General features: G+C 39.3%; 1 protein-coding gene across 1 annotated transcript in view; it reads right to left on the bottom strand.

The window, feature by feature from the left end:
- Positions 1-13,429, bottom strand: part of LOC126428117 (5'-3' exoribonuclease 1) — a 204,932-nt gene that overhangs the window by 89,908 nt on the left and 101,595 nt on the right. The window contains exons 19-20 of the mRNA XM_050090024.1: positions 7,892-8,015; positions 2,285-2,433 (exon numbers count right to left, since the gene is read on the bottom strand). Coding sequence (XP_049945981.1) covers positions 2,285-2,433; positions 7,892-8,015 — 273 coding nt within the window. The remainder of the gene's footprint in view (positions 1-2,284; positions 2,434-7,891; positions 8,016-13,429) is intronic.

Here is a 13,429-nt window from a genome sequence, read left to right as displayed (position 1 = left end):
TTTTGTATGGGTTTCATTATGGGTTCCCATTTGGCTGGCCAGTTGAAATGTACAGTATCCAGATTTGTGGAGCATTTGGGTGACAGTGGCCTGATGTTGGACTGAGGGCAGGCATACTCTTCTTCAAGGTCTGACATGTAGTACAGTATTGTAGTACTTTTAAGTGATGTGTTGTGTACAGCAGCAAAGGTGATCCTTGATTAAAAACTCATCATTTCCATTCGATTACTGTCAGCTCTAGCCAGTGGACAAGTTACTTTCCTTTAGGTACATTCACTGTGTGCTTTTATAGTAGAGTCAAAGGCAATTTTGTTATGTGCATTTTTCCCCACCCTCCTCCTGGAAAAAAAAAAAAAAAAAAAAAAAAAAAAAAAAAAAAAAAAAAAAAATGTCTGGAGGGGGATAGGTAGCAAGATACATAGAACACCTAGTATTAATGTGACAGCATATTGTCCCCAGATCGTCAGAATGTTTTCTTTTGAAAAACTTTCAACATTGTTTGGATGAAGAGTTTTCAAGATTGTTTGAAATGAAGAGTCATTTCTTCCTTAGTGGGTTGATTTTAATATTTTTATATTAAAGCAAATAACGGAAATAAATGAGACGTGTGCTGTCAGTAAATAATTGACAGGTGTGTGTTCATTTTCAATATGACTTAGAAACAATGAAATATGACAAAAATACAGAACGTATTTCAAAAATAATTCATCAAGAAGTAACACCGAAATCAGGCAAAAAATAACAACAAAACTTTGAAAAAAAAAAAAAAAAAAAAAAAAAAACTTTTCTTGTACCTGTTTACTAGTTTTCTCAGTTTTGTTTTGCTCTGTTACATACTGTATACTAATTCTATATACTGAACAAACATGAGTCAGGAAGGATCGAGAAAAAACAAAGGTAAATGACATTCTTCAGATGTCAGACAGTTAGAACAAAAATGGAAAACTGGAGAATTTAAAGTATTAGGGAGATAACACAAGAGGAATCCCTACAAGTGAAGACTGAGGATAAAAAATTAAAATGGTACAGGCATGTAAAGATAGTCTGCAATGTCGAAGGCACCTCAGAAGAAGCCCAAGATGGATATGGGAGGCAAGAGACTGAGGGGAAGGACAGGGGACAAGTGGCAAAAGGGTAGGAAGACAGCAGCTAGATGAGTGAAGCAGCTATAGCAAGGTTATTGGAAGATTGGAGAAGCTGGAGAGGCTCTTGTTCCAAGCAGATTCAGTCGGTGGCAGGAAGCTGTACAACATGGCTGAGAACCACTACCTTCCTGAGGTGTGGGTGAAAAGGGCTAACTTAAAAGCTTAATGCATGAATGTCTGGGGCAATTTCAACCAAATTTTGTTTGCACATGGTTCATTACTTGTATCAAATAATGGAAACTCCAGGTGGTACATCAACAATGTAGGAAAAGACAGATTGCTACTTAATGTAAAGAAGACACATGAAGTTGCTGACAAGCACAATCAAAAGAAACTTACATAAAGCTTTCGGCCATAGTCTTCATCAGTAAAACAAACAAACACCATTCACACACACAAGCAAGCACACATCAGGCGCACACAACCACCATCTCCAGCAATTCAGGCCTGTCTGCAAGTTGACACATCATCTTTAAGATGAGTAGCAATCTGCCCCTTCCGACATGGCTCATTACTTGTATAATTACTTGTAGGGAAATACTGTGTGGGTAATTTGTATCTTATGTGAGTTATTCGACATGTCAACCACGTCTGAGCACGATACTGAAAAGAGCCAATAATTTTGGCAGTGTGTTTTGAGGGTACAGATCCTGGCACGTGGAAGAGAGCCACAGATATAGTTTATGTCATCTCTGGAGGGGCATGCTATAAACTAGTGGAGAATCAGGCAGCTGTGAGTGACAGATTTTTCTAGATATGACAATCAGTTACTGTTGTAAATATGCCTCAAATAAAGTGGAGCCTATTGGACAGATCTGACAGAAAAAAAAAGAAAAAGTGAGACTACTGTGAAGAAATGAAACAGAATATCAGCAACAACATCGACTGCAGGCATATGGGCATGCAAAAAGTTAGTATAAAATAAAATAAAAATGTGCGGAGCAAATGTTGTGACCAGCCAAATGAATCATTTGCACAGACACATCCAGTTGAAATGATAGTGATGAACATAAGAGAAAAATAGGCATCAGCAATTCATGTAATACATAAAACTGCTGCAGTGACCACAACTAAATGACAAAGGGAGGAGAGGAGTTTGACTGATACGAAAATGAGTTTGAGCTGTAACTGTCTCTCACCTCTTCGTTCCTCTTGTTGAACTTGAGATTGAGGCCGAGGTTCAGCTTGGCGGATGAGGACGCCCCAGCCTGCTTGATGACGTAGACGGTGCCTGTGATGCGTGACAACAGGTGTGGTGAGATGCTCAGCCTCTGAGCTGCCTGTCCCACTGCAACATAAACAGTTTAAATTAGTGCTGGAGACACAGTGGTTTTTCTGGAAGTGGAGCTTTTGCACCCTTCCAAATGGATCCTTGAAACTGATCCAGCTGATTAGTGAGAGAGGGAATTTCAAACAGCCAGCCTCTGCCATCCCAGGGTAGCATCACGGTCAATAATTACGTGAAATATTGCAAATCATATTTTTGTAGTGTCACTTCCTCGAACAATACGTGTAGCGTGAGGCAAATCTATACAACTTAACATTCATTTTGATGGTGTAAACACACTAATAATGCTTTTGCAGCATGACAAATAGTCACCACCAATAACCCCCTTGATTCTTTAAAGAATCAAACTTCCACGCAAAAACAGCTTCAAATTTGTGATTTCTTTACACTGAGTTATTGAGTAAAATAGTTGCCTTTAATCACTTTGTTGGAACGTGCCAAGTTCTGGGAAATTTGTACTCCATTTTAAGTGAAAGGTACTTTTTCAAGCAGCTCAATGTTTATGATGTCAGCATCTCCAGAATCACGCGCAGTACAATGACGCAATTTTTGAGCTACATTCAGTGATATATGCGGACACTGTAAGCAAAGTGTGTTGCTAATAGAGTTGTTAGGTAAGGACTAATAAATTAAAATGCTGTACCTGGTGCTGCTGTTTTACTGTACAAACAGCAGAAATGTAAGCAATAAACATTTTTCCTTTCGTCATTTTGTGCGAGATGCCAGTGAGAAAAAGTTTTGAAATTACTTACATGTAAAGTTAGTTAGAGGTCGCTAAGTGTTCTCATTCTCAAATACTAGATGAATAAAGTGCTTTTGCACACTGGCAGTTACATTTTCCTGTAATATTTGTCTTACTGCGTTAAATGTTTAATGCAAGCTTACACATCTTAATAACTTGTCATAATCAACATAAAATTGTTAAATTTGGTTATTAATTACATGAAATATTGCAAATGAAATTTTTGTAGCCCCTGGAAGCTACTGGATAGCCAACATGCAAATGGCTTCGGATACTGTGCCCCAGCCCAGCTTCTGCGACCGTAGTTTATAATCATAGATGGCCTCATAAAATTATGAAATATTGTTTTTTGCTCCTTCCAAATGAAACTATGTGTTTCATTTCATGTCCAGGATAGTAGTTCTAGATGAGTTCTACTGTTCTTTATGCATTCTGTACAAATTAGAATATTGGCAGATAATTCTTCATCAATAAAAAATCGCTGTATTTAAAACAGTCATAAATCAATAAATTCAGTAAGGTCATATACAACCCATCAAAAGAACATAATATTTCTCTCTCTCTCTCTCTCTCTCTCTCTCTCTCTCTCTCTCTCTCTCTCTGACACACACACACACACACACACACACACACGGCATTAGAAATTTTTAATAGGTTTGCATAAAATTATCATCAGAATTTTTCATGTACATGTTCTCTTTTATGAATTGCAAGACTCCCTTATTTTTTTGGCCTTTCATCATTAGAATACTCTTTGTGGCTTGTATGAAACAATTGCACGGGGTTAGATGTTTCCTTGTCAGTGACATGTAACTGCCCTTAAAAACTACATATTGCTACTTTTTGGTCATCTGTTTTTTCAAAAAACAGTCCCGTATCTGACCTTCATTTTTATCACAGTATTTATTTTCTGATTACAGTGACAAAAGTCATTGGATACCTCCCAACATTGTTCCAGGCCTCCTTGTGCCTAGGGTAACGCAGCAACTTGATGTGACATGGACTCAACAATTCATTGGAAGTCCCCTGCAGAAACATTGAGCTGTCTATAACTGTGAAGTATTGCCAGAGGATTTTGTGTACGAACTGACCTCTCGACTGTGTCCCATAAATGTTCGAAGGGGTTCACGACAGGTGATCCCGGTGGCCAAATCATTCCCTCAAATTGTTCAGAACATTCTTCAGTCACCCAGTGACACGGCACACTGCCATCCATAAAAATTCCGTAGTTTTCTGGGACAATGAAGTCCACGAATGGCTGCAAATGGTCTACAAGGAGCTGAACATAACCATTTCCATTCAATGATCAGGTCACTTGGACCAGAGGTGTCCGTCCATTCCACGTAAACACAGCCCACACCACTAAGGTGCCACCATCAACTTGCACAGTGCCTTGTTGACGACTTGGACCCATGGCTTCATGGGGCCTGCACTGCACTCAAACCCTACCGTCAACTCTTACCAAGAGAAATAAGGACTCATGTGACTAGGCTGCAGTTTTCCAGTCATGTAGGGTGTAACTGATACGGTCAAGAGCCCAGGAGAGGTGCTGCAGATTATGTCGTGCTGCTAGTGAAGGCACTCACTTCAGTCGTCTGCTGCTGCAACCCATTATGCCAGATTTTGTTGCACTGTACTAACAGATACATTCACTGTATGTCACATATTAGTGTCTGTGGTTTTTCACGCAGTGTTGCTTGTCTGTTAGCAATGACAGCTCTACACAAATGTCACTGCATTTGGTCGTTAAGTGAAGGCCACCACCGCTGCGTTGTCCGTGTGAGAAGTAATGCACGAAATTTAGCATTCTTGGCACTCTCTTAACACTGTGGATCTCTGCATATTGAACTCCTTCACGATTTCCAAAATGGAATATTCCCTGTATCTAGCTCCAACTATCATTCCGCATTCAAAGTCTGTTAATTCCTGTAGTGCAGCCGTAATCACATTGGAAAGCTTTTAATGTGAATCACCTGAGTACAAATGCCAGCTCTGCCAAAGTACTGCCCTTTGTACTGCATGTGCGTGATACTACCATCATCTGTAGATGTGCACATTGCTACCCCAAGATTTTTGTCATATTAGTGTATGAGAATACACAGTGTCAGTCTGTCCACCGTCTCTCAACAAATGGTCACCTCATCTGTTTCCTCTTCACCTCCCATGAGAGCAATGTAGATAAACGGAGGGAGAACACTAGTCAGACGCTCCAATGTGCTTGCCAGTTAATCAGATCTACTGGCCAGCTCCACTTTATATGACACTGTTGCTTGAAGGGTATTATGTAGTGGCTGTAGAAAGTAAGTTACTCATGTCATTTCACAGTAAGACCACCACACAGCACAAATGACAGTACATGTTCACAGTTTCCTACACATACAACTCCACTGTGGTATGCATAACATAAGTATCACACTATGAGAGTGAAATGGCACAGTGAAGTTGAAGCACGTGGTACAGTACGATTCTTATGGACAAAACATCTAAACTGCACACAGATTCACTGTGAAATTCGGTGGTATGTGGACAAAATGCAATGTCACATCCAGCCATAGGGAAATAGTGCTAACAGTTTTCCAAGGCTGTACAGACCTGCGTGCTGCCGATCGGGAGGTTCAGAATTTGCACTCTGCACTTTGTGTCGAGCAGCAAGATCATCAAGAGAGAGAGGGGAAGAGATTTTCCAACGATGTGAATGTTTACACAGCAATTCTCAAATGGCTCCATGACAAAGGAGCAAATTTCTGACATTCAGAAACTGAACTATTGGTAGGACATTCTGATTATTGTTTACAGAGACTGTGTGAGTGCTGAAAAATAGTGTCGTGTATATGTATCACATTGAAGCATAGTGCAGCAGTCAATAAAAGTAGCTGCACTTCACATAATAATGTGAAACTTACTTTGGGCAACCCCATTGTGCAGTGTTTTCTACCTAGCCTTACATAGAGGATGGGAGAAAAATTAATCTTTGTGACACACCACTGTAAAGGGCACATCCATAGGCCATCTGTACTACCTTCTTTGGCTCTTAACTGCCAGAAGAAGGAAAATACTGCAGGGGTAAGTAATAATGCCCATTTATCATACATCTTAAGCAATGCAGCTACAGGATAAGAAAGAAAATAACTGTCCATTCAGTTTTGTTTATGAACTTCTACATTATTTATTAAATTCATCATTTGTGTACAACTTATTTCCCTGCACAACATGAAAAACATCTAGTTTTCTGGGTAATATCTACAAATTTATGAACTATATTTTGCAGTTAACATGCATCTTGTTGGAAAATCTTACTGTGTTACTGCTTCTTGTGTAGTTCTCTACCTGCTAAGAGCAGCAGCTGAATCAATAGAAATCAGGTGGCACTCATTGGTATTGATTGCTTTCTAGTTATTACTAACTTAAGCTACAATCTGTATGGGAAAGAAGAACGATGACAGGTAAAAGTCTGCTTGCTGTGCCTGCCTTGCACGTCTGCCACAACCATCATGTAATGTGATCCTGCATACATCTCTATGGCAACATCTCACTGTCGCTGCCATGTACAGAAGATGACTATAATTTTCAGTGTTGCCGGAAGACTTAGCATTGTGCAGTCAAAATCTGGCAACAGTGCTGCCAGCCCCTACAGATCATCGTACAGCGAAAAGACATACAGTATATACAGCACTGTGCGTAATACGAATGATATCTTAATAAATAAAACTCAGTCACACGTAACATTGCTATGATTGTTAGAACTGCTCACCACCTTGGCTTTCCTAGATTTAAATGTCTACAGATATTGTCATCTGCCGGTAATCAGAACTGGCCAATGTCATTCTTCTTTCAATTCTTTATTTCTTGTCAACCACCTCCACTAGTGTCTTCATAGAGTGCACGCATAAAACAACCACCCCAAAATGTTTTCACTGTCAATGATAACGACAGTGTGTTCCATCTACATTAAAAATTTCACAATGACATTTCTTCAATCATTTCTTCAATCATTTCTTCCTCACAAATTCATTTTCTGGAGATAATATGACACCACTTAAATTTTTATTTCTACGATATTTTGGCCTTCCTGTACACTCTAAGACAAGAGGATTACATCTACCTCCAACCTCTATTTTCCAGCACAATCACACACAAATTAAATAAGATATTACTAGTTTCATCTTCAGATCATTAGGCTGAAGTAGTAGTTCATTCCAACAGCTGAAGAAACTATACTGTCATTATTTTTGCTCAGCATTACTTGACTAATGTATTTCCAGCTTTTGGTTTTCCTATGCAGTTTTTCTCAACAAACATAAGAGAATGTAGTCAGTATGTTAAAACAACAAACATCCAGCAATCAACTACAGACCTACATAGGTAACACTGAAAGTCATCAGTAACCCAACAGAATTTAAATTTTTAGACAAATTGACTATTGAAACTTCCTGGAAGATTAAAACTATTTGCCAGATCATGCTTGGATAGCTCAGTCAGTACAGCACTTGCTCATGAAAGGCACAGGTCCCAGGTTCAAGTCCCAATCTGGTACACAGTTTTATTGTGCCGAGAGGTTTCAAATAAGAGAGCGCGCGCACGCGCACACACAGATATATAATGTCATAACTATAACTGATAACAGTGTTAGCTGTAGAAGGCATTAACACAGAGAGATTTCTGTCAAATGCCAAAATATTTCAGTGGGAAGACTTTAAGAACAGAAAGCCAGCTCACCAGTCATATAGTTGGCCTGTATGTTCTTGTACGTTCTGAACAGCTGCGACAGGTCGGGCTCTACCGGCACTGACACAATAACCTTCAGGCGCAGGGTTCTGTTGTCCATTATACTCTCCTTCACCTTGTGACACAAAAGACAGATTATGCAGTTTTTTTATGTTCCATGGACCAAAATTACAAACTCTCACTACAATATGGGACAAGTCACAGTTTTACAATATTACTGTATATCTTCTCTGTGGAAAAAACAGCAAAATGCTCATCGTTTACATGACTCCTTAAGTTCATTTTACTTAATTTATTTCTCGTACTTGGTTTATATACACACAAAATGACACATTCAGAATTCTTCTGTCTAATAGAAGGGCAGAAGTTATAAAGCAGATATGATTTCAGTTCGCATCTGAAGTTTATTTTATTATCCACTAGTAGGGGCCTGAAAAATTTGCAGTTTGCAATAAATACAAATATAAACACAAATTGCAATAAATGAAAAAATAAACACAAATTCCTACCCCCATGAACCATGGACCTTGCCGTTGGTGGGGAGGCTTGCGTACCTCAGCGATACAGACGGCCGTACCATAGGTGCAACCACAACGGAGGGGTATCTGTTGAGAGGCCAGACAAACGTGTGGTTCCTGAAGAGGGGCAGCAGCCTTTTCAGTAGTTGCAGGGGCAACAGTCTGGATGATTGACTGATCTAGCCTTGTAACACTAACCAAAATGGCCTTGCTGTGCTGGTGCTGCGAACGGCTGAAAGCAAGGGGAAACTACAGCCGTAATTTTTTCCGAGGGCATGCAGCTTTACTGTATGGTTAAATGATGATGGCGTCCTCTTGGGTAAAATAGTCCCCCATTCAGATCTTCGGGCGGGGACTACTCAGGAGGACGTTGTTATCAGGAGAAAGAAAACTGGCGTTCTACAGATCGGAGCGTGGAATGTCAGATCCCTTAATCGGGCAGGTAGGTTAGAAAATTTAAAAAGGGAAATGGATAGGTTAAAGTTAGATATAGTGGGAATTAGTGAAGTTCGCTGGCACGAGGAACAAGACTTTTGGTCAGTTGAATACAGGGTTATAAATACAAAATCAAATAGGGGTAACGCAGGAGTAGGAGTGCGGGTAAGCTACTACAAACAGCATAGTGAACGCATTAATGTGGCCAAGATAGACACGAAGCCCATGCCTACTACAGTAGTACAAGTTTATATGCCAACTGGCTCTGCAGATGATGAAGAAATTGATGAAATTTTTGAGGAGATAAAAGAAATTATTCAGCTACTGAAGGGAGACGAAAATTTAATAGTCATGGGTGACTGGAAATCGAGAGTAGGAAAAGGGAGAGAAGGAAACATAGTGGATGAATATGGATTGGGGGAGAGAAATGAAAGAGGAAGCCGCCTGGTAGAATTTTGCACAGAGCATAACTTAATCATAGCTAACACTTGGTTCAAAAATCATCAAAGAAGGTTGTATACATGGAAGAAACCTGGAGATAGAAGAAGGTATCAGATAGACTATATAATGGTAACACACAGATTAAGGAACCAAGTTTTAAATTGTAAGACATTTCCAGGGGCAGATGTGGACTCTGACCACAATCTATTGGTTATGAACTGTAGATTAAAACTGAAGAAACTGCAAAAAGGTGGGAATTTAAGGAGATGGGGCCTGGATCAACTGACTAAACCAGAGGTTGTACAGAGTTTCAGGGAGCGCATAAGGGAACAATTGACAGGAATGGGGGAAAGAAATACAGTAGAAGAAGAATGGGTAGTTCTGAGGGATGAAGTAGTGAAGGCAGCAGAGGATCAAGTAGGTAAAAAGACAAGGGCTAGTAGAAATCCTTGAGTAACAGAAGAAATATTGAATTTAACTGATGAAAGGAGAAATTATAAAAACACAGTAAGTGAAGCAGGCAAAAAGGAAAACAAACGTCTCAAAAATGAGATTGACAGGAAGTGCAAAATGGTTAAGCAGGGATGGTTAGAGGACAAATGTAAGGATGTAGAGGCTTATCTCACTAGGGGTAAGATAGATACTGCCTACAGGAAAATTAAAGAGACCTTTGGAGAAAAGAGAGCCACTTGAATGAATATCAAGAGCTCAGATGGAAACCCAGTTCTAAGCAAAGAAGGGAAAGCAGAAAGGTGGAAGGAGTATATAGAGGGTCTATACAAGGGCGATGTGCTTGAGAACAATATTATGGAAATTGAAGATGAGGTAGATGAAGATGAAATGGGAGATACGATACTGCGTGAAGAGTTTGACAGAGCACTGAAAGACCTGAGTCGAAACAGGCCCCGGGAGTAGACAACATTCCATTGGAACTACTGACGGCCTTGGGAGAGCCAGTCCTGACAAAACTCTACCATCTGGTGAGCAAGATGTATGAGACAGGTGAAATACCCTCAGACTTCAAGAAGAATATAATAATTCCAATCCCAAAGAAAGCAGGTGTTGACAGATGTGAAAATTACTGAACTATCAGTTTAATAAGTCACTGCTGCAAAATACTAACGCGAATTCTTTACAGACGAATGGAAAATCTGGTAGAAGCCGACCTCGGGGAAGATCAGTTTGGATTCCGCAGAAATGTTGGAACACGTGAGGCAATATTGACGCTACGATATATCTTAGAAAATAGATTAAGGAAAGGCAAACATACGTTTCTAGCTTTTGTAGACTTAGAGAAAGCTTTTGACAATGTTGACTGGAATACTCTCTTTTAAATTCTAAAGATGGCAGGGGTAAAATACAGGGAGCGAAAGGCTATTTACAATTTGTACAGAAACCAGATGGCAGTTATAAGAGTCAAGGGGCACGAAAGGGAAGCAGCGGTTGGGAAGGGAGTGAGGCAGGATTGTAGCCTCCCCCCAATGTTATTCAATCTGTATATTGAGCAAGCAGTAAAGGAAACAAAAGACAAATTCGGAGTAGGAATTAAAATCTATGGAGAAGAAATAAAAACTTTGAGGTTTGCCAATGACATTGTAATTCTGTCAGAGACAGCAAAGGACCTGGAAGAGCAGTTGAACGGAATGGACAGTGTCTTGAAAGGAGGATATAAGATGAACATCAACAAAAGCAAAACGAGGATAATGGAATGTAGTCGAATTAAGTCGGGTGATGCTGAGGGAATTAGATTAGGAAATGAGATACTTAAAGTAGTAAAGGAGTTTTGCTATTTGGGGAGCAAAATAACTGATGATGGTCGAAGTAGAGAGGATATAAAATGTAGACTGGCAATGGCAAGGAAAGCGTTTCTGAAGAAGAGAAATTTGTTAACATCGAGTATAGATTTAAGTGTCAGGAAGTTGTTTCTGAAAGTATTTGTATGGAAGTGAAACATGGACAATAAATAGTTTGGACAAGAAGAGAATAGAAGCTTTTGAAATGTGGTGCTACAGAAGAATGCTGAAGATTAGATGGGTAGATCACGCAACTAATGAGGAGGTATTGAATAGAATTGGGGAGGAGTTTGTGGCACAACTGGACTAGAAGAAGGGACCGGTTGGTAGGACGTGTTCTGAGGCATCAAGGGATCACAAATTTAGCATTGGAGGGCAGTGTGGTGGGTAAAAATCATAAAGGGAGACCAAGAGATGAGTACACTAAGCAGATTCAGAAGGATGTAGGTTGCAGTAAGTACTGGGAGATGAAGAAGCTTGCACAGGATAGAGTAGCATGGAGAGCTGCATCAAACCAGTCTCAGGATTGAAGACAACAACAACATCCATCAAACTTACTGTGCTGCATCAAATTAAGTAAAATGCACATGAAATGTTAAAGAGATTGCAGAGATATAAACACACCGTGTAAATGTATAAAATGTAGATTAGGTATTGATATTTTATTTAAAACTGCCAGCAGAATGATATCTCATTGTTTGTTCTTAAGTTACTGGGTTTCACCTCCAATGTAAAAGCTGTGCACAACATGCCCAGTTCTGTCCATGCAGACTTGCCAGCCGCTACAAAATACATTTCATTTGATTAAAAAAAAAATAATAATAATATCTTTGCTCCATAAAGGACTGAATTTCTTTTCATTATATGCCACAGTTACTGTGGTGCATCAAATTAAGTAAAACACAGTGTGAAATTTTAAAGATTTAACAGAGGTAAAAAATTCATTCCATAAACTTTGCATATGGTTGATTTTAGCTCACACATTGCATTGAATGGAATGTAGACAAGTTAATGAAATTTTATTTACAATTTCAAGCAGAACAATATCTTATTTCGTTCCAGAGTTATTAGGTTTTATATCCGATAGATGCTCACATGCTGTGCTCCCATTCACAGCCTTGCACATCATGAATCATGTAATCAAAACAACAGGAATATTTCAAGAACATCTCAATGTATTAAAATTCAGTTTCTTTTTTTGACAACAGTGCGAGGTCAGCAGCTCAGGACACATACAGATGTCCATAGCACTATAGGAAAACCCAAGTGGCATCCAAATACATGTTCACAGCACCTGGGGAACGGAGCAGCATGTTGTGCGTGTGCATCCACAGCAGTGAAAGGGTTAAAGGGTTAAAAGAGTCACCCGTGTCATGTCCTCACTATAGCCATCACAGGCCTTCTATCACAGATAGGATGAGCACAGTAAACAGCTGGATACCGTATTTACTCGAATCCAAGCCGCACTTTTTTTCCGGTTTTTGTAATCCAAAAAACTGCCTGTGGCTTAGAATCGAGTGCAAAGAAAGCGGAAGTTCTGAAAAACGTTGGTGCGTGCCGCCACAACTTACTTCTGCTGCCGAATATGTGTAGCGCTACACAGGCATGTTTTTTAGGCACAAGGATAAATACTGGCACCAAATCCTCTGCGTCAGTAAATAAATTACAAAAAAAGGTGGAAGACGAGCTTTTTTTCTCCGCCCCGAGTTTCGACCACTGCATTTTCATACATTATCCAACGAAGTAAATACAAATTCCGTATTGTTCATCTTCGAATGTAGCAGCATTTCAATGTACTACGAAAATCCGATTGGCAAGACTGTTTGGGATGTTTGTCAATATGGCCAACTCTACGTTCTGAATTTTTTCCTACCTGTGAGAAAAGATGGTTGCTAATAGGAATTTCTATGAATTGTGAATCACATGCAGTATTCTCTTCACCATAAGAATAATACAAATATAAACATTTAGCCATGTATTGTTTCGTGTTTGCTGCTATCTCATTTAAATCCTGTCTGCCTAATAAACTACGAAACTAGAGTGAGACAACAGCAAACGCGGAAGAATATACATATCATGTCATGTTTATATTCGTATTATTCTTATGCCTAATAGTGATACAGTCAGAAATGAAGCACAGCAATTGACTAGATTTTTAAATCTAAGATGACTAATTTCTATGCAGAATGTAATGTACTAAAGAGGCGCCTGCAAAGATTTTCAAACGGAGAAAAATTTTCGCTAACTCTCGTTCAGAACATCTTCTATCATGCGCAGTAGTAGTAGTAGTAGTAGTAGTAGTAGTTTATTCATCCAGAGACAATGTACATTGCATGGATTAT

This window comes from Schistocerca serialis, chromosome 12 (genome assembly GCF_023864345.2).
Source record: "Schistocerca serialis cubense isolate TAMUIC-IGC-003099 chromosome 12, iqSchSeri2.2, whole genome shotgun sequence".
NCBI lineage: Eukaryota > Metazoa > Arthropoda > Insecta > Orthoptera > Acrididae > Schistocerca > Schistocerca serialis.
The sequence above is the reverse complement of the archived record's forward strand: the minus strand, read 5'-3'. Positions and strand labels throughout refer to the sequence as shown.